At 35.6% G+C, this 24,450-nt stretch overlaps 1 protein-coding gene across 8 annotated transcripts in view; it reads left to right on the plus strand.

The window, feature by feature from the left end:
- Positions 1-24,450, plus strand: part of SMAD4 (SMAD family member 4) — a 72,598-nt gene that overhangs the window by 33,506 nt on the left and 14,642 nt on the right. For 5 of the 8 annotated variants that reach the window (XM_056824435.1, XM_056824434.1, XM_056824440.1 and 2 more), the window contains exons 9-11: positions 8,855-8,896; positions 15,465-15,648; positions 15,991-16,159. In XM_056824435.1, the coding sequence (XP_056680413.1) occupies positions 8,855-8,896; positions 15,465-15,648; positions 15,991-16,159 (395 nt within the window). The remainder of the gene's footprint in view (positions 1-8,854; positions 8,897-15,464; positions 15,649-15,990; positions 16,160-24,450) is intronic. The other 3 variants (XM_056824437.1, XM_056824441.1, XM_056824436.1) reach the window with 1 other exon arrangement.

The following is a 24,450-nucleotide window of genomic DNA, read 5'->3' on the forward strand; positions in this document are numbered from 1 at the left end:
TTTAGATCCCTGCAGATTGTTCAGGGACATTGCATTGACACTAATGGAGAAGTCCATCACCTTCGATTGTACCACAGTGTATCAGTCTCTGTGTACAATGTTTTCCTGGGTCTGCTCCTTTCACTCTGCATCAATTCCTGGAGGTTGTTCCAGTCTCCATGGAATTCCTCCACTTTATTATTCCTTTGAGCCCAATAGTATTCCGTCACCAACATATACCACAATTTGTTCAGCCATTCCCCAATTGAAGGGCATCCCCTCATTTTCCAATTTTTGGCCACCACAAAGAGCACTGCTATGAATATTCTTGTACAAGTCTTTTTCCTTATTGTCTCTTTGTGGTCACTCTGTAGCTTCTGAAACTATTGGCTACCCTCTCCCCTAGGTTACAATTTTTTTTTTGCCTTGGCTTCTCTGAATTCTCTTATCTGGCCAATCTTTAGTCTCTTTAAAGATTTTCTTTTTAGATGTTTGACTGATAATTTTTGCTTTTTTAAAAAAACATCATTATCACTTTTTTCTTAAATCCTCACCTTCTGTCTTAGAATTGATAGATATTAAATAATGGGGTTAAATGACTTGCCCAGGGTCACATAGATTTGGTAGAAAGAATCTGGGGCCATATTTGAACCCAGGATTTTCTATGTCTAGATCTGGCTTGCTCTCCATCCATTGAGCCTCCCACCTACCTCATCACAGTCAATTTTCAATTGACTCCTTCCCTTTCCCCTCCCAACTAGAATCCTCATTTGTAACAACTACAGCCAAGCAAAATAAATCAACATGCTTGATTAATTTGCACTTATAGTTTATCACTTTCCTGCCAAGTCATGCTTAACCATGTGACATCATTGAGATACTTCGTTGATAAGAGTCCTGAAATCTTCAAGGGTTATTTTTTTTTAAATGATTACAATAATTTTCTAAGTTCTGATTCAGCCTGCTTTCCTTTCTGTCAATTTACGTTTTCCCAGCTTCTCTTAATTCTTCATTTTGTAATTTCTTATGTTTTGATAATAATAAAAATTATATTAATAAACCAGTTTGGTAAGCCATTCCCCATTCTGTGGGTCCCTATGTTCCTTTCATTTCTTATCCTCCTAAAAACATATACTAAAAATGCATACTTCTGTATATATGAGACTTTTTCCTTTTGTCTTTTACTTACTTGGAATCTGTGTCCCTAAGTTAAGAGGTATATAGTTAGTGTAATTCCAGTTTTTAAAAAGTAAGTTAAAATTTTCACTTCTGATTTTTCTCTTTGTCATAACTCACTCCCTTATTGGAAAGTAAGAAAAATAAAATTAATTATCTTAACACATATAGTTAAGAGAAAAAAAATCCTGCATTATCCACATTAAAAAAGGTACCTCAGTCTATGCTCTGAATCTGTCATTTCTCTATCTTGGAAATAGGTAACATGTTTCATCTTGAGTCCTCTGGAGTTTTATTTTGTCATTGTATTGATCAGAGTTCCTAAGTTTTTCAAAATTGTTTGTCTTTGCAATATTGTTGTTATTGTGTAAATTGTTTTCTTAGTTCTGTTTCACTTCACTTTATATCAGGTTGTACAAGTTTTTTCAAGTTTCTCTGAAGCAATTCTCTTTCATTTCTCATAGCACAATGGTATTCCATCATATGCATAAACCATTACTTATTCAATCATTCCTCAATTTATGGGCACCCCCTGTTTCCTTTATTTTTTTAATCCATTGTGAAAAGAACTGCTATAAATATTTTTTAACATGTGAATCTTTTTTCTGTTTCTTTGATTTTTTTGTGGTATGGACTGAGTAGCAATAAAAAAATATGTACTTTAAAAATTTTGGGGGGATAGTTTCAAATTGCTTTCTAAAATGTCTGTGTCAAATTCACAGGTACCACCAATAGTGCAACAAAGCACCTGTTTTTCCGTAGCCCTTTCAATATGCCACTTTCCTTTTTTGTCAACTTAGTCAATCTGATGGATGTGAGATGATGTCTTAGAGTTGTTTTAATTTGCACTTCTCTAATTGATTTAATTGATTTAGAGCAGTGGTATCAAACTTAAATAGAAATGGTGGATGGGAGGATGGAAACTAAACCCAGAGGGGGCAGCTAAGTGACTTGGTGGATAGAAAGACAGTCTTGGAGATTGAAGGTTCTGGATTCAAATTTGGCCTCTGATACTTCCCTAGCTTTATGACCCAGGGCAAGTCACTTATTCTTGACCACCTAACCAGGTCCTATCTTCTACCTTGGAACCTGATACTTAGTATTGATTCTAAGATAGAAAGTAAGGATTAAAAAAAAATTGAATTTTACATAATAATCTCTGCTGACCACATATTGTCTTTGAAAATCACATAGTAACATTAGATTGCCATTTTAAAGGAAAGCACTATTTCCATCCTACTCTATAGGAATGGAATATTTTGTTAAAACATTTTTTGTATCTATTGATAAAATCATATGATTAAAAAATTAATTTGGTCAATTAGTTTTCTTAATATAGAACCAATCTTTCATTATTAGTATAAACTATCCTGGTCATAGTATATAAACTTTGTGATAAGCTATACTCTTCTCCTTGTTAATGTTTAATTTATAATTTTTGCATTGATAATTCATTTGGGAATTTGGACTATAGTTTACTTTCTCTGTTTTAACTTTGGCTTGTTTAGTTGTCAATACCATCTCTGTCAGAAAAATTTGATAGAACTCTTTTCTTTTTTCTATTTTTTTCTTCCCCACCTCCTTCTTTCTTTTTATTTCTTTTTTTAAATTACCTGTACCTTCTACCTTAGTATTAACTCTAAGACAGAAGAACAGTAAAGGTTAGGCAATTGACTTTTTTTTTAAACCCATACCTTCTGTCTTAGAATCAATATTCAGTATTGATTCCAAAGCAAAAGAGCAGTTAAGGGTTGGCAATTCAGATTGAGTGACTTACTCAGGATCACACAGCTAAGAAGTATTTGAAGCCAAATATAGACACAGATCCTCCATACAACAGGCCTGGCGCTCCATCCAGTGTACTTCCAAACTGTGTGTGTCAGTCAGTCTGTCTGTCTGTCTGTCTGTCTGTCTCTCTCCCCCCCCCCACTCCCCCCAACTTATATAGGATTGGAAGTAATTATTCTTTAAAAGTGTAGTAGAACTTGCTTTTAAATCCACATGGTCCTAACTTTTTCCCCTTTGGAAGTTCATTTATGATTTGCTTATTTTTCTAAGATACTGCTATTTAAGTATTCTATTTCCTGACCTGTTAATTTGGGCATTTTATGTTTTTGTATTAGAATTAATCATTAAATATTTGGTATAATTTGCTTCTAAATTGTCTTGGTCCCAGGTAGTTTCTTGGGGAAGGATTTTATTTCTAGTTTGTTTAATTTTTTTAATCTAAAACAGATTTCAGTACTTTTTTCTCATTCTGCTCATCTGTAATTTATTTTTGTGATTATTAATCCATTTCATTAGATTATCACTTTTAAACAGATTTAAAAAACACTTTAAAAACACTAATGGTTTTATTTATTGATTCATTGCTTTTTGTTTTTGCTTTTAGTTTTGCTAATCTATTGATTTTTAGGATTTCTATTTTAGTGTTTAATTGGGAAGTTTTAATTTGTGGGTTTTCTAGGTTTTTTTAGTTGCATGCCCAATTTGTTGAATTGCTCTTTCTCTTTTATTGATTAAAATGTTTAAAGTGCTGTTTTGGCTGCATCCCCAAAATTTTGGTAGATTGCTTCATTGTTTTCATTATCTTTAATGAAATTATTAATTAGGATGAAATTGTTTAGTTTTAAAATCAACTTTTTATTTTTCTTCAAAGGTCCTTTATTGAAAAGAATTTTTATTATATTATGGTTGTTAAAATATGCATATTTCTGCTTTTCTACATTTGCGAGGTTTTTTTTTTTTGCGCTATTACATAATGAATTTTTGTGAAGGATCACAGCTAAAAGATATATTTCTTTCTAGTCTTTTTTTTTTTAAACCCTTCCGTCTTGTAGTCAATACTGTGTATTGGCTTCAAGACAGAAGAGTGGTAAGGGCTGGGCAATGGGAGTCAAGTGACTTGCCCAGGGTCACACAACTGGGAAGTGTTAGGCCAGATTTGAACCTAGGACCTCCCGTCTCTAGGCCTAGCTCTCAATCCACTGAGCTGTCCCCTCCTTTCTAGTCTTGATCAATATTCTCCAGAGGTTTATTGAATTTGACTTTTATGAAGTTTCATTGGAGTTCTTCAGTTTTTATTTTGTTTTTGTTCATTTTGAGGTTACATTTATTCAGATCCAAGAGGGCACCAAACTTCACTAGAGGTTTTACTGACTCTTTCTTCCTGTAAATCATTTGACTTTTCCTTTAAGAATTTAGATGCCAGGGGAAGCTTAGGTAGCACAGTGGATAGTGTGCTTGGCCTGGAGTCAGGAGAACCTGGGTTAAAATCTGGCCTCAGACTCTTCCTAGCTGGGTGACTTCGGGCAAGTTACTTAATTTCAGCTGCCTAGCCCTTGGTGCTCCTCTGTCTTAGAATTACCACCCAAGTCAGAAGGTATTGTTAAAAAAAAAAAATTAGATGCTGTGCCATTTCATGCATATATTTTTATTGATATTATTTCAGTGTTTATGGGATTTTCTAGCAAAGTATAGTTTCCCTCTTTATCTCTTTTTATCAATTGTCTAGGATCACAATTGCTACCCATGTCTTTTTTACTTTAGCTGAACAATAATAATGTTCCATCTCTTTATTTAAACTCTGTGTATCCTTTTGCTTCAAAAATATTTCATGTAAACAACATATTGTTAGATTCTAGTTTTTAATTCATTCTGCCATCCTCTTCCATTCACATTCATAATTATGATTGTTAATTGTATGTTTTCCTCCTTCCTATTCTTTCCTAGAGAGAGTAGGTTAGCTGCATAATGCTGTAGTTAAAAGAGTTGGGAAAGACTTGACTTCCAGTCCAACCTCAGGCCCTTACTAGCTTTCTGAGAAAGTTACTTAAACCCTGCCTTGGTTTCTTCAATTAGAAAATGGGAATAATAATAGCACCCAACTCCCATTAGGATCAGATGAGCTACTTAAATTTATATATATATATATAAAACAATGCCTGGCATAAAGTAGGTGCTTAATGAATGTTTGTTTTCTTCCTTCCTCTTAGATTTTCCTTCTCTGTTTCCCAACCTCCTACTTGCTTTAAATGTTCGTTTTGCTTCTAACTATTCCTTCTCTTAATCTGCTAACCCACTTATTACTCCAGCACACTTTAAGTCCTCTTCTTCCTGTTTTTCTGATGGGTGAATTATATTTCCAAACCCAACTAGGTGTACATATATATATATTCTTACTTACTTTACTGATTCAGATGAGAGGTTCATTTGTTACCCTATAACTGCCCACCCTTGCCTCTTTATTATATAGACATTTACCCACATGTCTCATTTATGATGTAATTTTCCTCATTTATTTTTCCCCTTTTCCATCACTTCCTGGTACATTGATTCCTTTTCCCCTTTTTCATTCTTTTATGTTCATCAAAGAATAATAGATCACTTCCAGCTCCATTGCTAATTAATTTCTCTTTGACACCCCACACTCCTATCTCATGATGATAGAGTTCTGAGGGGATATATGTATCATCTTTTCATATAAGAATATAAACAAATTAGCTCTTATTCCTTCTGATTGCTTGCTGATAATTGATTATCTCTCTCCTCCCCCCCCCTTTACTTCTATGTTTATATATCAGATTTTCTATGCAACTCTAGTCTTTTCATTAAAAAATGTTTGGAAGCTCTCTTATTTCATTAAAGATCCATTTTTTCCCAGATAGGTTTATATTCAGTTTTCCTCAGTAAGTTATTCTTAGCTGGAACCTCATATCTTTTTGCTTTCTGGAATATTGTATTCCAAGCTATTTGCTGCTTTATAAAGTAGTGGTGTCTAAATCTTTTGTGATCTTGATTGTGATGTGATGTGATCTCAGCACTGAATTCTTTTTGGCTGCTTACATATTTTTTCTTTGATATGGGAACTCTGAATTTTGTTGTTATATTACAGAAAGTGTTCATTTTGGAGTTTTGAAGTCTTTCTATTTCTACTTTGCCCTCTGTTTCAAAGAGGCAGTTTAAAAAAAAATGATGCCTTGAAATATGATATTTAGGCTCTTGTTTAAAGCCATGTTATTTAGCTATTTAGTTATTTAGCTAATTTGGTGATTATTAAAATTTTATTATCTTGCTCTGTTTCTTCTAGGTCATTTGTTTTTACTTTGATATACCTGATATTTTCTTCTTTTTATTTTATTGTCTCATGGAATTATTAGCTTATATTTGAGCCATTCTAATTTTCAGGGAGCATTTTCTTTGGTAAGGTTTTGTACCTCTTATTCCAAGTTGTTAATTATCTTTTCATATCTTTCTCCTAATGCTGTCCCCACTTTCCCCATTTTTTCCTCTGTAATGCTCATTTGGATTTTAAAATAAAAATCTTAAAGTTCCTTTAAAAAAACTCTTCATATCTTCCTAGAATTGTGATTGGATTTGTATCTATGCTGGATTTTTTTTTGAGGCTTTCCTTATAGTTGTTTTCAAGTCATTCTCTGTTTCTTGGTTTGTGTTTTTAGTTTTCCTATTGCCATAATAGCTTTATGATGGGAATCTTTTTTTGTTAGTGTTTCCAGCTTGCTTCTTGACATAATTCAATGCTGGGTTTTGCAGTGATCCATTTGTGGGGGAAATTTCTGGGCTGAGCTTTTGTCTTGCTGATTACTAATAAGCTTTCAGCATTCTAAAAGTGATGTGATATGAGACAAATTCTTCTCCTCTTGTCTTGGTATGAGAGTTATGCCAGTTCCTTAGGTTTGGGTTTATTGTTTTGTCCCTAATTGGCAGTTTCAGGAGGCTTCCACTAGACTCGACTACTATTATTCTGCTGGGCATCTCTATAGCTTCACAGTGACTGAACTGGAGACTACCCTTTCGTCTAGAACTCTTGTCCTAGTAATTTCTCTTGCAGGCTAAAACCTGAGGTTGAGGCTAGAACTGAAAACTATATTCCTGGGATCAGATCTACACAGTTTCTATTTGCTTCTGAACTTGTTTCTTACTCAGTAAGTATACAGTAAGGACCTACAACTAGAATCACTTCTCTCCACTACTTCAGGTGCAGTTCCTCTTCCCTGTCTACCTTATTCTGTGACCCAGAGCAACAGAACTAGCTGTCAGGTAGTAATTTATATTCTGGAATCTCTTCCTATCCTGATACTACTCTACCAGTAATTACCTCTGATTCTTGGTCTCATTCCTCTTTCAGTCCCTGGATACTGTTAATGTACACAATTATACTCTTGTCCAGACTCCATCTCCAGTGTTTATAGACCCCCTTATCAGTCTCCCCAAAGCTGATATCAGCTGGAAAAATTATTTTTAAAAAATTCTTCATCAGAATGTTTGGGTTATGGGAGTACAGGAGTTAGGTTGTATTTCTTCCTGTTATTCTGTATCCCAAATTGTTTTTTTTAGAAGAATTGGACTGTTTCAAAGTTCCACCAAGAGTATATTACTGGGAACATCTTTCCATTACTTTCTTCTCTCACACAGTAGTCAACCATTTATGGGTATAGGTGACTCTTGAAGAGTTATTTTTAATTTTCATTTCTATTATTTGGAGCGTTATTTCAAATAATTATTAATAGTTTCCTATTCTGCATTTGAAAACCACTGGGTCATATCTGTTGACCACTTAATCCTTAGGGAAAAGACTGTATAATTTTCCTACTAGCAAAGCATCCCTGGTTCCAAGATGGTCATAGTGAATGCATTTTAAAATATATTACTGCAGTGTTCATTTACTTTGTTGATTTGTAGTTTTTGTTTTTCTTCACTTTCTTTCCATGTTTTGAGTTATCAGAACTGTTATCTGTCTCAGAAGAAATTTCATAAAGTACTTTCTATCTCTATTTTTGTAAGCAATTTATGTGATATGGGGATTGTTATTTTAATGATTTGTAGAATTCATATGCAAGTATTTGCTTTTTTTTTTTCCTATTTGGGAGTTCATTTATGACTTGTTCAACTTTTTTTATATTGGGTTGTTTTTTATTTCTGTCAACATCCATTTCATTTAAGTTTCCAAGTTTGATTAGGATATAATTGAGTATAATAGTCTTATAATTTCTTTTGTTTCTTCATCATTATGAATTACTTTTCCTTTATTTTGATAATTTAATTTTCCTCTTTTTGATTAAATTTTTGGCAAATGACTATTTTGAATTTTCAAAAACTTTTCTCTTTTTAAACATTAACTCAATAGTTTTTATTTCTACTTGATTTTTTTAGAATTTCTATTTTTTTGTGTTTTATCAGGGGAAGTCTATTTCAAGGGTTTAAAAGAAATTGCACATTCAATCAATTAAGCTTTTCTTTCTTGTTGTTGAAAGTATTTAGAGATTTTCTTCTAAGGACATTTTTGACTATCACCAAAAGATTTGATTTGTTGTCTTAATTGTTTTCATTTTCATTGATAATTTTTTTTATTGTGCCTATCTTTTATGCTTTTGACACATTCATTTCTTAGGCTTATATTTAAGTCTGAATTCTTTCTTCTGAGTCTCTTTACAAATGATTTTTATTTCATTGTGGTCTGTAAAGTATGGGTAATATTTTTTGCTTCTGTTATGTGCTCAGATTCTTGGATTCTTGATACTGTGGCATATAGTCAGTTTTCAGAAAGGTACTATGAAAGGCTGATAAATGTGTATTTTCTTTACATTCCCATTCAGTAATCATCAAAAGTCTATCATATCCAATTCCTTTAATATTTTATTTAGGTCCTTCCCATTCTTCTTGTTTATCCTTCTCTTAGATTTCTCCAGGTCTGAAAGCGGCACATTGAGGTCACCAACAGGTGGGTTTTTTTTTCCTGCCTATTTCTTCCATAGTGTATGTAATGTTTCCTTTAAGTACAAAGGTGCTGTGCCATTCAATGCATATATATTTACTATGGATATTGTTTCTTTATGTTACCTTTATTATTATGATATGTAGCATCCTTGTTTAATTCTTATAAATATATCTGTTCAAATATGCTTTTCTGAGATCATGGTTGCCACTGCAGCCTTTTTAGATTAGCAAAGAATTACTAGATACTATTCTAACATCTCCTTATTTTAACTTTGTAAATATTTATTTTACATTTTCTTATAAATAACATTTTATTGGCTTTTCCTTTCTGTTCCATTCTACCACTCTTCTGTTCTATGAGCAAGTTCATTCCATTAGCATTTACAGTTTTTATGGTTTGGGTCTACTTTTTTCCCCTCTAGAATAGCTTCAATAATTCAGTGAAAAGGCTACCAACAGTTGGCTAATTGCTAATGCAGTTAATGGCTAGTGATTTTTTTCAGTTCTTATCCTTCTTGACCTCTATAGCCTTTCACACTGCTGATTACCTTCTTCTTGTTATATTTTCTCTAGATTTTTGCAACATTGTTCTTCCTTGGTTCTCTTACAATTTTTACAATCTCGTACAATCTCTGTACATTTTCTTATTCTTTGATGGTTCTTCATCTAAGTTGTGACAGCTAACCATGAGTACACCCCAAAGCTCTGTTCTGAGCCCTCTTTATTTTTTCACCAACTCTCATAAATTCAGTTAATCTCTGTGCATATGATTTTTAGATCTGTTCATCCAACCCTACTCTCTTTCAAACTGGATGTCCTATAGACATGTCAGACTCAACATGATTAAAATAAAATCTTTTAGCTTTCTGAACTGTTATTACTTACTGTTGATGCCAATGCCATCCTCAGAATCACCCAGGTTTACAACCTATACCTGTGGTGGTAAACCTATGGCACATGTGACAGGGGCACTCAGAGCCCTCTCTGTGGATATGCATGCTGTTGCCCCAGCATAGAGTTCATCAGTGTTTGTTACTAGAAAGCCAGAGGGGACCAGGCTGTTCCCTTTTCCTTCTCCATGCATGCCCGAGGACATTTCTCATATCACCTGGTTCTCTAAAAGATTTGCCATCACTGACCTAGACTGTTACCTATTTTTTGATACTTTCTTCTCCCCTCTGATTCCATATTTAATGTTTCCTCTTCTACCATTGCAGCATCTCTTGTTTATGCCCCTTTCTCTCCTATGATATTGCCATCATCCCAGTGCAGGCCCGTATCACTTTAATCCTAGACTCATACTCTTCTTGCTTCAAAGTTTCTCCTAGCTTTAGTCTATCCTTCATGCATTTATCAGGCTCCTTTGATGTTCAGATTCCTTCACAACTTAGCATCTTCTTAGCTTTACAATATTCTTACTTTACTCCCTTCCATATGATCCATTGTCCCTGGCATCTATGCTGTTTCTCAAACAAGGCCCTCCATCTCTTAACTCTTTGTATTTTCATTAGACTGTCCTGGAATTTTCTCCTTTATCTTCATTTCCTGACTTCCTTCAAATTTCATTTAATATGCTACTTGCAGGGACATCTAGGTGGCTCATTGGATAGAGAGCCAAGTCTGGAGATAGGAAGTCTTGGGTTCAATTCCAACCACAGACCCTTCCTAACTATGAGGCCTTGGGCAAGTCACTTAACCCCCATTGCCTAGTTCTTACTACTCTTCTGCCTTAGAAGGTAAGGTTTTGCATTAAAAAAAAAATCCTGCTTTATCCCCAATCTCATTGAATTCTGGTGCATTACTTCTAATTTATCCTGTATATGTTTTGCTTGTACATAGTTGTTTTCATATTGTCACCCCCTTTATATTGTGAACTTCTAGAGACTATGAACTATTTTTGCCTTTGTATCCCTGGCAGTTAATGCTATGCCAGGCACCTAGTAGGTGCTTAATAGATCTTTATTGACTTAATGCTAGACCTGTGTTAAAAGGGTGCCTCTGAATCTACCTAGATGGTCTTTTTGGAAGTCATTTAACCTCTGGATATCAGTTTCCTTATCTCTAGAATAAAGGAGTTGGATTAGATAGCTTTTGAGATTCCTTAAAACTCTAGATCTGTGTTATAAACAAAAGCATATCTTATGTCTTCTCTTCAACTCATCTCTTTCAAGAAAAGCAAAGGTGAAGGAAAAAAAGAAATGAACTCAATACTAATAATCTATAGTATGGACCATTTAATCCCAATCCTCTTTCCCCTCTTTAGGTCATTGAGTCTTGACTTTGTCTTCCATCTGTTAAATATTTCCTCTTAATCCTCTATATAGCTTCTTTGAAAATATTGGTTTTCATGTTGTTTCCTATATTAGTTTGTGAGCTCCTTATGAACAGGGACTATCTATTTTCTCTTTTTGTATCCCCAGTGTTAGCACAGTACTTGAAACATAGTAGGCACTTAATATTTATTGATTTATTTTGCTTTTAATTGTGCCTCTCCCAATTCTTATCCAGTATTAAACTTATCTCTTCTCTATAGCTGTTCAAATCCATGGTTCTACCATATACATACCCCATTCCCATTTATTCCTGATTTTGCCCAATAAATAATAAAGTTCATGAGATTACCACTTCTTTCTATCATGCTTAATTTGTCTCTCTTAATTCTCAATTCTTCCCATGTATATTCCTTTCTCCTCCCTTTTTCTTTTCTTAAAGTCAAATTAGGGGGCAGCTGGGTGGCTCAGTGGATTGGAGAGGCAAGCCTAGAGACAGGAAGTCCTAGGTTCAAATCTGGCCTCACACACTTCCTAGCTGTGTGATCCTGGGCAAGTCAACCCCCATTGCCTAGCCCTTACCACTCTTCTGCCTTGGAACCAATATACAGTATTGATTCTAAGACAGAAGGTAAGGGTTTTAAAAAAAAAAGCAAATTAAGTTAAAAATATAAAACAAAACCAGACTTTTTTGCTTTTGTTCCCTCTGATCCTTGAAGAAAGTAATATTATGAAGGGATAAATACTCCTTCCTCTTTTTATTAGGATGTGAAAATTTATTACTTTTTAGCTCTCAAAATTGCTTTCTTTTTTAGGTTTCTCTTATTTCCTGAATTTGCAGTTTTTACTTAGTAGCCCCCCCCCCCCCCAACAAGTGCTTCAAAATCATCATTTTTTAAGAAATGTATTTTTTTCCCTGTAGGATTACAATTGAAGAATAATTTTAGTCTAGGTTGTAGGATTTTTTCTTTTCATTTATGTGTATCTTATTCCAAGCTTTTCATATAGACTGTATTATCTTGTTATCTTTATTATATAGTTCCTTGGTTCTTGATCTTTGTGACTGCTTGTATTTTTTTCCCCATTGACTTGGAAACTCTGGGATTTGACTATAGTATATTTGATTTTGTTTAAACTTGGAGTTTCTTTCAAGTGGTGGATTTGCTTTGTTGTTCTGGACAGGTTTCTTTTATGGTATCCAGAGTTTTTTATTTTGTCATAGTTCCCAGGGAACCCAATCAATGATTTAAAATTTTTCTCCTTTTCTTTTTCAGGACAGTTTTTGAGAGATAATTCATATATTCAAAATTTTTCTGTCTGACTTTGTTGTAATATTTTCTCTTATTAAATTTTTTTAGTTTTCTTTTCTTTCTATTTTTCAGGTTGTCCTCTCTACTTGGATGAAAATTTCCATCTTCTGTTATAAGCTGTTTGTTCTGCTCCCTGATTTTTTTTTCAAGAGATCTAAATTTTCTTCTTTAGCAATTGTATAATTATTTTCTTCTGGAATTTTAGCTTGGAATCTCTTAACCCATAGTTTTTCCAGAGAGACTGGGAAAGATTTCATAACCTTGGTTGTATTTTTTCTTCCTTAGACTTCTGTTATCTCTGCTTTATACTGCATTATTGTTATTCATTGAAGGAATGGAGATGGGTTTGCTAGTAGAGAGCTCTTTTTTTTTTAGGACTGCAGTGGGACAACCAACAATCCTGGTCAATAATAGGTTCTTGGCGCCCTGTCTTTTCCAGCAGTCTTATTCTCTGGGATACTAAAGTGGTAAATTGTGGTTCTATGATCCTGGTCTCTGTTCTGACCCTCTCTTCAGTTCTGGGGTAGTAGATGCACCTTCACATACACACTTATGTATGTTTTATCTCTCTATCTCTATAATCTAGCATACCCTAGCTTCCTTGCAGTTTTTGTAAATGATACTCCCATCTTCCTGCTTTCTGCTTTTTCATTGGCTGACCATCATTTGAATACTCTCTCTTAACCTCTTGTCTTCCTCATTTTTCAAGTTTTAACTCAAATATCTTCTGGGCAAATTCCCCTAAAATGTATTCCCTTCCCTTCTTCCTCTTAAAATTATTAGCTTTCTTCAAGGCTTATCTCGGGTGCCACTTAAGTTTTCTCCTTATTGTCCTTCAGTTGTTAGAACATTCTTGAAATTATTGTGTATTATTTGTGTATGCTTTATATTTATTAATTTTTTTTCAGGTTGCATTTTCTCTGTAGAGTGTAAATTCCTTTAGGGCAGGCACTGTTTCATTTTCTTCCTTGTATTCTCAGTACTTTCCACATGGTAGATATGCAGATTGAAATGAATTATCACCCATGCTGCAAATCCTGACAAATTGTATGTAAAGCTTTATAAAACAAATGAATTGCTAAGACCTATTTATCTTTTTTCTTTTAAAAAATATTTATTAATTAGTTTGTTGGTTACATTAAAAGTCCCAAGTTCCCCTTACCATACTAGAAAAGGCATCATTTGACAAAAAAAAAATAGATATATACACATACATATACATATATACACACACATATATAAAACAAGGTCTTTGATATTTCTTTTTATCAATTCTTTCTCTGAGTTGGACATTCACAAGTTTTTCTTCAAACATTATTTCTATAGCTATAGTTCTTGGCTCTACTCATTTCACTTTTCACAATTTCTAGATCTTTCCATTTTTTTAAATTAACCTGCTCATCATTTCTTACAATGTAATAGAATTCCATCACAATCTGTTAACAGACTGTTAAGGGTAAATTTAGTGTTGTTGACTGAATATATTAAATTAGTGGTCACCAGGGATTAAAATTCAATCTCAATGAAATGCTCAAGTCAGTTTGAGATTTTATGGTGGTTTAATTACAATAGAAGGAAGAAGGGGGGGGAGAGAGAGAGAGAAAGAAAGAGAGAGAGAATGAATATGAATATGAATATGAAACTGCACCATGCCAGGCAGGAGCCTCTCCAGAAAGCCAAGGGAAAGCGGAGTCAGTCTTATCACTCACCACATGACCGTCTAAAAGGAAGCAGTCTGAACCTGTTTAACCATTCCTCAATTGATGGGAATCTCCTCAATTTCCAGTTTTTTTGCTACCACAAAGAGAGCTGCTATTAATATTTTAGAGGATACAGGTTCTAAGACCTTATTTCAAACAACATTCAATACTACAGCATTTCAATCCATTTTTGAAGTTGTGATTAGATTTAGCCTTATAGGATCACATTTTCCTGAGAAATGGCTACTCTGTTTCATCAACAATTAAATTTACTCCTGCCTGCAAAAAAAAAAACAAACAAAACAATTCAGGCGCGGGGGGAGGGGGGGGAGATAAACTTCATGAGTGACAGACAAGGAGAACCTGATTTAAAAGTTCATCTGAGGCTTTAGGGGTGTATTTTTAAGCATGGTATATAAGCCAGTAGTGTGATTTCACTATTAAAAAAACTGTTACAGGTTAACAGAAGATGATATCCAAGAACAGCAGCTAGGTGGTGCAGTGGATAGGGTGCTAGACTAGAAGTCAAGAAAACTCATTTTCCCCAAGTTAAAATCTTACTTAGCTATTTGACCTTCAGGAAGTTAGTTAACCTTATTTGTCATGAGCTGGAGAAGGAAACAGCAAATCATTCCAGTATCTTTGACAAGAAGACCCCAAATGGGGTCACATAGAATTGAACATGAATGAAATAACTGTACAGCAGCAAGTCAAGAACAAAAATAGTAGTAATTCTGTCTTCTCTAGTTAGATCAATCTTAAATATGATCACTTATATGCATCACATTAATTTAAGGAGAACACTTTCAAACTTGAGTGCATCTCTAGGAGTATAATAATTGGGATGCAAAAGGGACACAAACGTTATATGAAAATCAGTAGACCAAATTAGGCAGGTGAGATGTTAAGGGGAGAGTCCTTATCTTGGAAAAAAATGTAATACTTGGGTAATAAAATTAAAAAAAATTAACTCAGGCCAGAGCCTGAGAGGACCTAGTTCTTTGTAGTTAAATCACCATAAACAAGACAGCATGGCATAGAGAAACTGTGTGACTTAACTAAGATCATATAGCCCACAAACAACATTGTTAGGATCCAGTTTCCAGTTCTCTGATTATAAATTTCATTGCTCCAGGTATATGTTGGATAGAAGAATATGCCTTGCTATTTTTGAGGCCAGAGGGTGTAACTGAGCAGTTTTAGCAATGATTATTTCATGGATATGGAAGACATTCCAATGTCCCTTGCTTTCATGCTTACAGTTGTTTTCTTCTATTTGCTTTCTCCTACAGCTCCTGAATATTGGTGTTCAATTGCTTACTTTGAAATGGATGTTCAGGTAGGAGAGACATTTAAAGTTCCTTCAAGCTGCCCAATTGTTACTGTCGATGGATATGTGGACCCATCTGGAGGAGACCGCTTTTGCTTGGGTCAACTCTCCAACGTTCATAGAACTGAAGCAATTGAGAGAGCAAGGTACATTTTAACATGGCAAAAATTAATGTGACTTCATGGGGCAGAGTAAAATTTGGTCTTGTTTTTTTCCAAGGCATACATTCCTACTTAGATTATATGAGTTTTCATGTAGAAAGGTAGGTATAACATATCAGGGAAATAACATTTAAATATTTTAAATATTTCTAGTTATTATTTTAGTTCTTTCTTTGAGTGGATAAGTAATTTGGGTTTCTGTAATTTAATTTAGTGGTTTAAGTGGTGTGGGGTAAGACAAAAGAAGCATTAATTAAATTATTACAAAATATTTTGGTGAAAATATACAAAAATATTGGAATTTAATTTTCTTTTCCCTCTTTTAAGGTTGCACATAGGCAAGGGTGTGCAGTTGGAATGTAAAGGTGAAGGCGATGTTTGGGTAAGGTGCCTCAGTGATCATGCAGTGTTTGTGCAGAGTTACTACTTAGACAGAGAGGCTGGGCGAGCACCAGGAGATGCTGTTCATAAGATTTATCCAAGTGCATACATAAAGGTTGGTGTTCTAAATTTGTGAGATTTTTCACTTTTTAAAATTGATTATTATTGTAAGAATTTGGAGTAAATGGGAAATGAAATGCTTTTTTTGCTTACTTATACAAAATGTGGAATTATTAGGAAGTTATACCTAGTAAGTAGACTGAGAACTCATTCTTTGTGGACTTTTGGAGGAGGTAGCCATGAATGAATTATTTTAGTGATTGGTTTCCTTTCATTTAGCAAACCCCAGGTAGCAGACTCTTTTATCAGAAGATTATATTATTATAAAATTGTTACTTTAGAGTAACATGAAACCTTTTGTGTGTCATAAAACTATTCTAATCCAGTGGAACTTCACAAATTCAGATTGTACTTATTTGGAATTTGCAAAAAATAAAGACACTACATGGGGTCCTCACTGAATGAAAAAAGTTAAAATTTTCTCTCTCTGCATATTTTCAGCATCTTGGGTATAATGGGAATCCAGTTTAAAATTAGTAGCTTTTTAAACCAAGTATTCAAAAAATTGAAAAATCTTTCAATGTCTTCAGCATCTGGGTTCTGCTATTCTTGTATGTTAAGGGAATTTTATATTTCATGTATTATTATGCAGTGTAGGCCTTTAGTGAATTATCTTATTTAGTGAAGTTTTACTATTTGTTATTTTAGAAGTGATTGAGAAGGACTTCCCTTTAATTCCTGGCAAATTACTTGGGATACGATATTAATTCAGTTAAACATGGATTGTGTAGAAATGGTGCTCCCTACAAGCCACTCTTAAAAGTCTGATTATTAGCTATCATTCCACTAAAATTTGTGGGTTTACTTAATGATGGACCATTTATTAAGTAATTAAATTTTCTGTATTAAGGTTTGTTTCATTGAGGTGAACTTCTCTTGAATTACTAGAAAAGAGCAGCTTAATTTTATATTTTGGCAAAGGTATCATACTTGAATACCCTGGGCAAGGCAATATGTCTAAAGATGAACTCTGTAACTGATTACTTTTACAGTAACCCCAAACTTTTCTTGTTAGTAGTAAGCAAATTTTTATGAGGCATTTTACTATAATTGCACAGTATAAAGAAAGCACTATTTGGGACAGCCAGTTGGCTTAGTGGATAGAGAGAGCACTATTCTATCTGATTTACTAGACATCTTTGAAACTGGCAAAAATATTTGTACTTCAAGTTTGTATTCAGTACATTCTTTAGCTTATTATCCAAAATTAAAAAGTAACTTGGATGTACACAAAATCGAAGCAGTGCCATTTTGTCTGTTCCAAATTTTGGGCAATAGAAGTAAGGTATAGAGAATAGAAGTATAGAGAACAGCATCCACTTTGCCATATAATTTAAACAAATAAATCTTCACATTAAGGTAGTGTAGTGTAATGGATAGAGAATAGCTTTGAAACCAAGAACACCTGAGTTCAGGTGTGACTTCTAACACATACTGACTGTAATCATGGACAAGTCATTTAACCTCTTGGTATCTAGGAAGCTGTAAGACTATAGATTGCAAAGAAGGTGGAAGCTTGAATTAAGGGCTAGAGTTACCATTTAAGATCTCTATACCAATAAGATCACAGATCTAGGCTTGCTCTGATTGATATTATTAGTTCTAATATTACCATTTAACCTTTTTAAATCAAGTAATTCAGCAAGTAAATGTACTGTATGATCCTTTCAATATTAAATTAAAACTGCATTTTATTACAGTTAATGGTATTGTATGGCTTAGGGTCTAACTGCACGAGATCATAATTTGCTTCCCACTTTCAAATTCCTTCCTTTTCATAACTAATTCTCTGAATACTTAAGCACTTTTTTAGGGGCTCTTTTAGGAGATAGTGAAAAGAAGACCAGGTTTGAAATTAGAGTTCCAAAACAGGGACCAGAATTCCATATATTAACATTATGACTTTGAGTGACACATAATGTTTCTGCATTGCCCTTCTGCCCAAATGAAAGAGTCCTTCCTTCCTTCCTTCCTTCCTTCCTTCCTTCCTTCCTTCCTTCCTTCCTTCCTTCCTTCCTTCCTTCCTTCCTTCCTGCCTGCCTGCCTGCCTGCCTGCCTGCCTGCCTGCCTGCCTGCCTGCCTGCCTGCCTGCCTGCCTGCCTGCCTTCCTTCCTTCCTTCCTTCCTTCCTTCCTTCCTTCCTTCCTTCCTTCCTTCCTTCCTTCCTTCCTTCCTTCCTTCCTTCCTTCCTTCCTTCCTTCCTTCCTTCCTTCCTTCCTTCCTTCCTTCCTTCCTTCCTTCCTTCCCTCCTGCCCTCCTTCCCTCCTTCCCTCCCTCCCTCTCCTTCCCTTCCCTCCCCTTTCCCAGAGTACTTTGGACCCCGCCCCCTTTTTACGGCATTACACCTTACTTTGTTATGTATATGCCATGTCTCTTATCAGTAGAATATAACTTTCCTAAGTGTAGACATTGTCAAGTTTTTGATATTGTAATAAGTTATTTGTTAATTAGGTAAGTAATTAGAGATTCTTTTTTTTTACATTATTTTATTGGTCATTTCCAAACATTATTTATTGGAAACAAAGATCATTTTCTCCTCCTCCCCTTCTCCCCCCCCCCCCCATAGCCAACGCGCGATTCCACTGGGTATCGCATGTGTTCTTGATTCAAACCCATTTCCATGTTGTTGGTATTTGCATCAGAGTGTTCATTTAGAGTCTCTCCTCAGTCATATCCCCTCCACCCCTGTAGTCAAGCAGTTGCTTTTCATTGGTGTTTTTACTCCCACAGTTTATCCTCTGCTTGTGGATAGTGTTTTTTAGATCCCTGCATATTGTTCAGGGACACTGCATTGACACTAATGGAGAAGTCCATTACCTTCGATTGTACCACAGTGTATCTGTCTCTGTGTACAATGTTTTCCTGGTTCTGCTCCTCTCGCTCTGCATCACTTCCTGGAGGTTGTTCTAGTCTCCATGGAATTCCTCCACTTTATTATTAGTATAGATATTTCCTCACTGTCTATACTGCCTTTTATCAGGATATAATTACCTTCCCTATCTCTTTTAACTAGATTTATTTTTACTTTGGCTTTGTTGGATATCATGATTGTGACTCCTGCCTTCTTTTTGTCAGTTGATACCCAATAGATTTGACTCCACCCTCTTACTTTCATCCTATGTGTATCTACCTTCCTCGTGTGTATTTCTTGTAGACAGCATATGGTAGGGTTTTGGATTCTAATCCACTCTGCTATTCAATTGTGTTTTATGGGTGAGTTCATTCCATTCACATTCAGAGTTATGCTTACTAGCTATGTATTTCGTAGCATTTTGATTTCTGCTCCTGTTCCTGCCTTTTCTTCTTTCACTATTTCCTTCTACACCAATGTTTGCTTTTAAACAGTCCCCCTTGTTCCCACCCTTATTTTACTTCCCTTTCTACCCCCTCCCTTTTAACCCCCCCCTTATTTTCCCTGTAGCCTTTCTAAAATTAATCCCCGACCCCCTCCCTCTCTTGTACTGCTTCTCTCCCCACAAGACCGTTTGTTACCCTTCTACTCCCCTGTAGGGTGCAAATCTATTCTCTGCCCCCAATGCATTGGATTGTTTTTCTCTCTTTGAGTCAATTTCAAAGCACTTAAAAGTTGAGTATTTCTTGTCTCCGACCTCTTTACCCTTCCAGTGTATTGATGTTCTCCCCCCTCCCACCATGAGCTTCTTTATGACATATAAATTTACTCCCGTTTGTTTCTTTTCCCATTTCTTTTAATATTAACCTATTTTTAAGCTCTAGTTATATATATGTGTGTGTATATATATATATGCATACTCATGTGTATGTATTTTTGCATGCATATATCTATATATCTATGTCTTGTCCTTTCATCCTATACAGTTTGTCACTCTTCCCTCTAAGTGTACTTCTTTTTGCTGCCCAGGTAATAACAACAGTTTTTAAGAGTTACCAATGACCTCTTTTCTTATAGGGATACATATCATTTTAACTTATTGAGTTTTTTCTTAAAAAATCTTTTTTTTGTTTTTCTTTTTTAATTGCCTTTTGCTGATCCTCTTGAGTTCTGTGCTTGGACATCAAATTTTCTGTTCAGGTCTGGTCTTTATGAATTCTTGAAATTCTTCTGTTTTGTTGAATGACCATACTTTCCCTTGTAAGAATATAGTCAGTTTTGCTGGGTAGTTGATTCTTGGTTATAGACCTAGTTCCCATGCTTTCTGGAATATCATATTCCATGCCTTTCTTTTTTTCAGTGTGGATGCAGCCAGATCCTGAGTTATCCTCACTGTGGTTCCTTGGTATCTGAATGACTTCTTCTTGGCAGCTTGTAATATCTTTTCTTTGGTCTGATAGTTCTTGAATTTGGCTATAACATTCCTGGATGTTGTCATTTGGGGATTAAGTATAGGAAGTGATCTGTGGATTCTATCAATCTCCACTTTTCCCTCTTGTTCTAGGATATTGGGGCAGTTTTCTTTAATAATTTCCTGTAATATAATGTCCAGGCTTTTTCTTTTGTCATGGTCTTCTGGTAGACCAATGATTCTTAAATTGTCTCTCCTTGAACAATTTTCTAAATGCTCTGTTTTGTGAATGAAATGCTTCATATTTTCCTCAATTTTTTCATTCTTTTGGTTTTGTTTTATAGTGTCCTGCTGCCTTGTGAGGTCACTTGATTCTAGTTGTTGTATTCTGGTTCTTAAAGACTGGATTTCATCCTTAGTTTTTTGGTCGTCCTTTTCCTTTCGGTCTGATTTTCTTTGGAGGTCATCTTTCATCTTCTTCACCTCATCTTTCATCTGCGTTGCCTCTTCTTTCATCTCCTTTGCCTCATTTTCCAGCTGATTGATTTTGGCTTTCAAGACACTATTTTCTTGTTTTAGTTCAAGTGCCTCTGTTTCCAGATGACTTATCTTCGTTTTTAAGTTCTTTTCCCAATTGTCTTCAGCCTCTCTTAATTGTGTTTTGAATTGCATTTTGAGTTCTTCCAAAGCCTGTATCCAATTCGCTGGGATTTCTGATTATTCCTTTGCTGATCCTTCCCCCTCTGTTTTGTTTGCTCTTTGCTCATTACCTGTGCAGAAACTGTATATTGTAATTTCTTTCTTCTTTTTCTGTTGTTTGCTCGAGTTTACCCCATATTTGTCTGTGCTCTTGCTCCTCTCATTTTTTTTTTTGTTTTGGGGCTGTCAGTCTCCCCTCTTGGAGCTTTGTCAGATCTCTTGGTACAGTCTCTAGGGGAGGAATGTTAGCTTCCCTGTCCTCTGGAGGCTTTTGATCGGATTAAGTTCAACTGGGTTGGGCTGTATGTGCTCTGAGGCCGAAGACTCCTGGAAGGCTGGACCACCCAGGCTCTCTCCAGTTCTCTCCAGCTGCTTCTCCTCTGTATGTAAGGTTCCCCAGTGCCTTTGTCCACCTCCCTGAGCTCTGAGGAGTCCTGATGGGATTAGGTTCAACTGGATTGGTCTGGATGTGCCCCGAGGCAACGGTGAGACTGGAGCCAGATGGAGGGACCCAGCCACTGCCTGTCTCTCCCTGGCTTCCTCCCTGCTGTCTACGCTGGACGCTCCGAGCCTGGCACCCTGCTGCTCACAAGGTAGACCCTCCAAACCAGCACCTTTGCCCGCTCAGAGGTTCCTGCTGCCTCTGGGGGCTCAGCCCTCTGGGTTGGGGGGGGAGGGATCCTTGGACCTTCCCTCTGCCTTCCCTTTAGACCTAGTATTCTCGGATTCTGGCTTTTGGGAGGTATACCTTTTGATTTGAGTAGTCCAGAAGGAGGGTTCCCCGCCTCTGTCCTGTTGTTCAGTTTGAATTTCAGTGCCCTAGGAGCATTCAGTTTGTAATTGGTAAGGAAGGGTTTTCTGAGGTCTGAACTTTTGCTGCTTGCTAAGCTGCCATCTTGACTCTGCCCTAATTAGAGAATCTTTTTTTTTTAAAAACATTATTTTATTTGGTCATTTCCATACATTATTCGCTGGAAACAAAGATCATTTTCTTTTCCTCCCTTCCCCCCCTCCCACCACCTTTCCCTCTCCCATAGCTGACGCACGATTCCACTGGTTATCACATGTGTTCTTGACTCGAACCCATTTCCCTGTTGTTGGAATTTGCATTATAGTGTTCATTTAGAGTCTCCTCAGTCATATCCCCTCCAACCCCGTAGTCAAGCAGTTGCTTTTCATCAGTGTTTTTACTCCCACAGTTTATCCTCTGCTTGTGGATAGTATTTTTTAGATCCCTGCAGATTGTTCAGGGACATTGCATTGACACTAATGGAGAAGTCCCATAATGTATCAGTCTCTGTGTACATTGTTTTTTTGGTTCTGCTTCTTTCTCTCTGCATCACTTCCTGGAGGTTGTTCCAGTCTCCATGGAATTCCTCTACTTTATTATTCCTTTGAGCCCAATATTATTCCATCACCAACATATACCACAATTTGTTCAGCCATTCCCCAATTGACGGGCATCCCCTCGTTTTCCAATTTTTGGCCACCACAAAGAGTGCAGCTATGAATATTCTTGTACAAGTCTTTTTCCTTATTATTTCTTTGGGGTACAAACCCAGCAGTGCTATAGCTGGATCAAAGGGCAGACAGTCTTTTATCACCCTTTGGGCATAGTTCCAAATTGCCCTCCAGAATGGTTGGATCAATTCACAACTCCACCAGCAATGAATTAGTGTCCCCACTTTGCCACATCCCCTCCAGCATTCATTACTTTCCATAGCTGTCATGTTAGCCAATCTGTTAGGTGTGAGGTGATACCTCAGAGTTGTTTTGATTTGCATCTCTCTGATTATAAGAGATGTAGAGCACTTTTTCATGTGCTTATTAATAGTTTTGATTTCTTTGGCTACGAACTGCCTGTTCATGTCCCTTGCCCATTTGTCAGTTGGAGAATGGCTTGATTTTTTGTACAATTGATTTAGTTCTTTATAAATTTGAGTAATTAAACCTTTGTCAGAGGTTTTTATGAAGATTGTTTCCCAATTTGTTGCTACCCTTCTGATTTTGGTTACATTGGTTTTGTTTGTACCTTTTTAATTTGATGTAATCCAGATTATTTTGCATTTTGTAACTCTTTCTAATTCTTGCTTGGTTTTGAAGTCTTTCCCTTCCCAAAGGTCTGACATGTATACTATTCTGTGTTCTCCTAATTTTCTTATAGTTTCCTTCTTTATGTTCAAGTCATTCACCCATTTTGAATTTATCTTGGTGTAGGGTGTGAGGTGTTGATCTAAACCTAATCTGTCCCACACTGTCCTCCAATTTTCCCAGCAGTTTTTATGAAATAGTGGATTTTTGTCCCAAAAGCTGGGATCTTTGGGTTTGTCATATACTGTCTTGCTGAGGTTGCTTGCCCCCAGTCTATTCTACTGATCCTCCCTTCTGTCTCTTAGCCAGTACCAAATAGTTTTGATGAACACTGCTTTATAATATCGTCTGAGATCTGGGACTGCAAGACCCCCTTCCTTTGTATTTTTTTTCATTATTTCCCTGGATATCCTTGATCTTTTGTTCTTCCAAATGAACTTTGTTATGGTTTTTTCTAAATCAGTAAAAAAAATTTTTGGAAGTTCCATGGGTATGGCACTAAATAGATAGATGAGTTTGGGTAGGATGGTCATTTTTATTATATTTGCTCGTCCTACCCATGAGCAGTTAATGTTCTTCCAATTGTTCAAGTCTAGTTTTAGTTGTGTGGAAAGTGTTTTGTAGTTGTGTTCATATAGATCCTGTGTTTGTCTCGGGAGATAGATTCCTAAGTATTTTATTTTGTCTAAGGTAATTTTGAATGGGATTTCACTTTCTAGTTCTTGCTGCTGAGCTGTGTTGGAATTATATGGAAATGCTGATGACTTATGTGGGTTTATTTTGTATCCTGCAACTTTGCTAAAGTTGTTGATTATTTCGATTAGCTTTTTGGTTGAATCTCTAGGATTCTTTAAGTAGACCATCATGTCATCTGCAAAGAGCGATAATTTGGTCTCCTCCTTGCCTATTTTAATGCCTTCAATTTCTTTTTCTTCTCTAATTGCTACTGCTAGTGTTTCTAATACAATGTCAAATAATAGAGGTGATAATGGGCATCCTTGTTTCACTCCTGATCTTAATGGAAATGGATTTAGTTTATCCCCATTGCAGATGATATTAGTTGATGGTTTTAGATATATACTGTTTATTATTTTTAGGAATGACCCTTCTATTCCTATGCTTTCTAGTGTATTTTAGTAGGAATGGGTGTTGTATTTTGTCAAAGGCTTTTTCTGCGTCTATTGAGATAATCATGTGGTTCTTGTTGGTTTGCTTGTTGATGTGGTCAGTTATGT

Source organism: Monodelphis domestica, chromosome 3, assembly GCF_027887165.1.
Source record: "Monodelphis domestica isolate mMonDom1 chromosome 3, mMonDom1.pri, whole genome shotgun sequence".
Taxonomy (NCBI): domain Eukaryota; kingdom Metazoa; phylum Chordata; class Mammalia; order Didelphimorphia; family Didelphidae; genus Monodelphis; species Monodelphis domestica.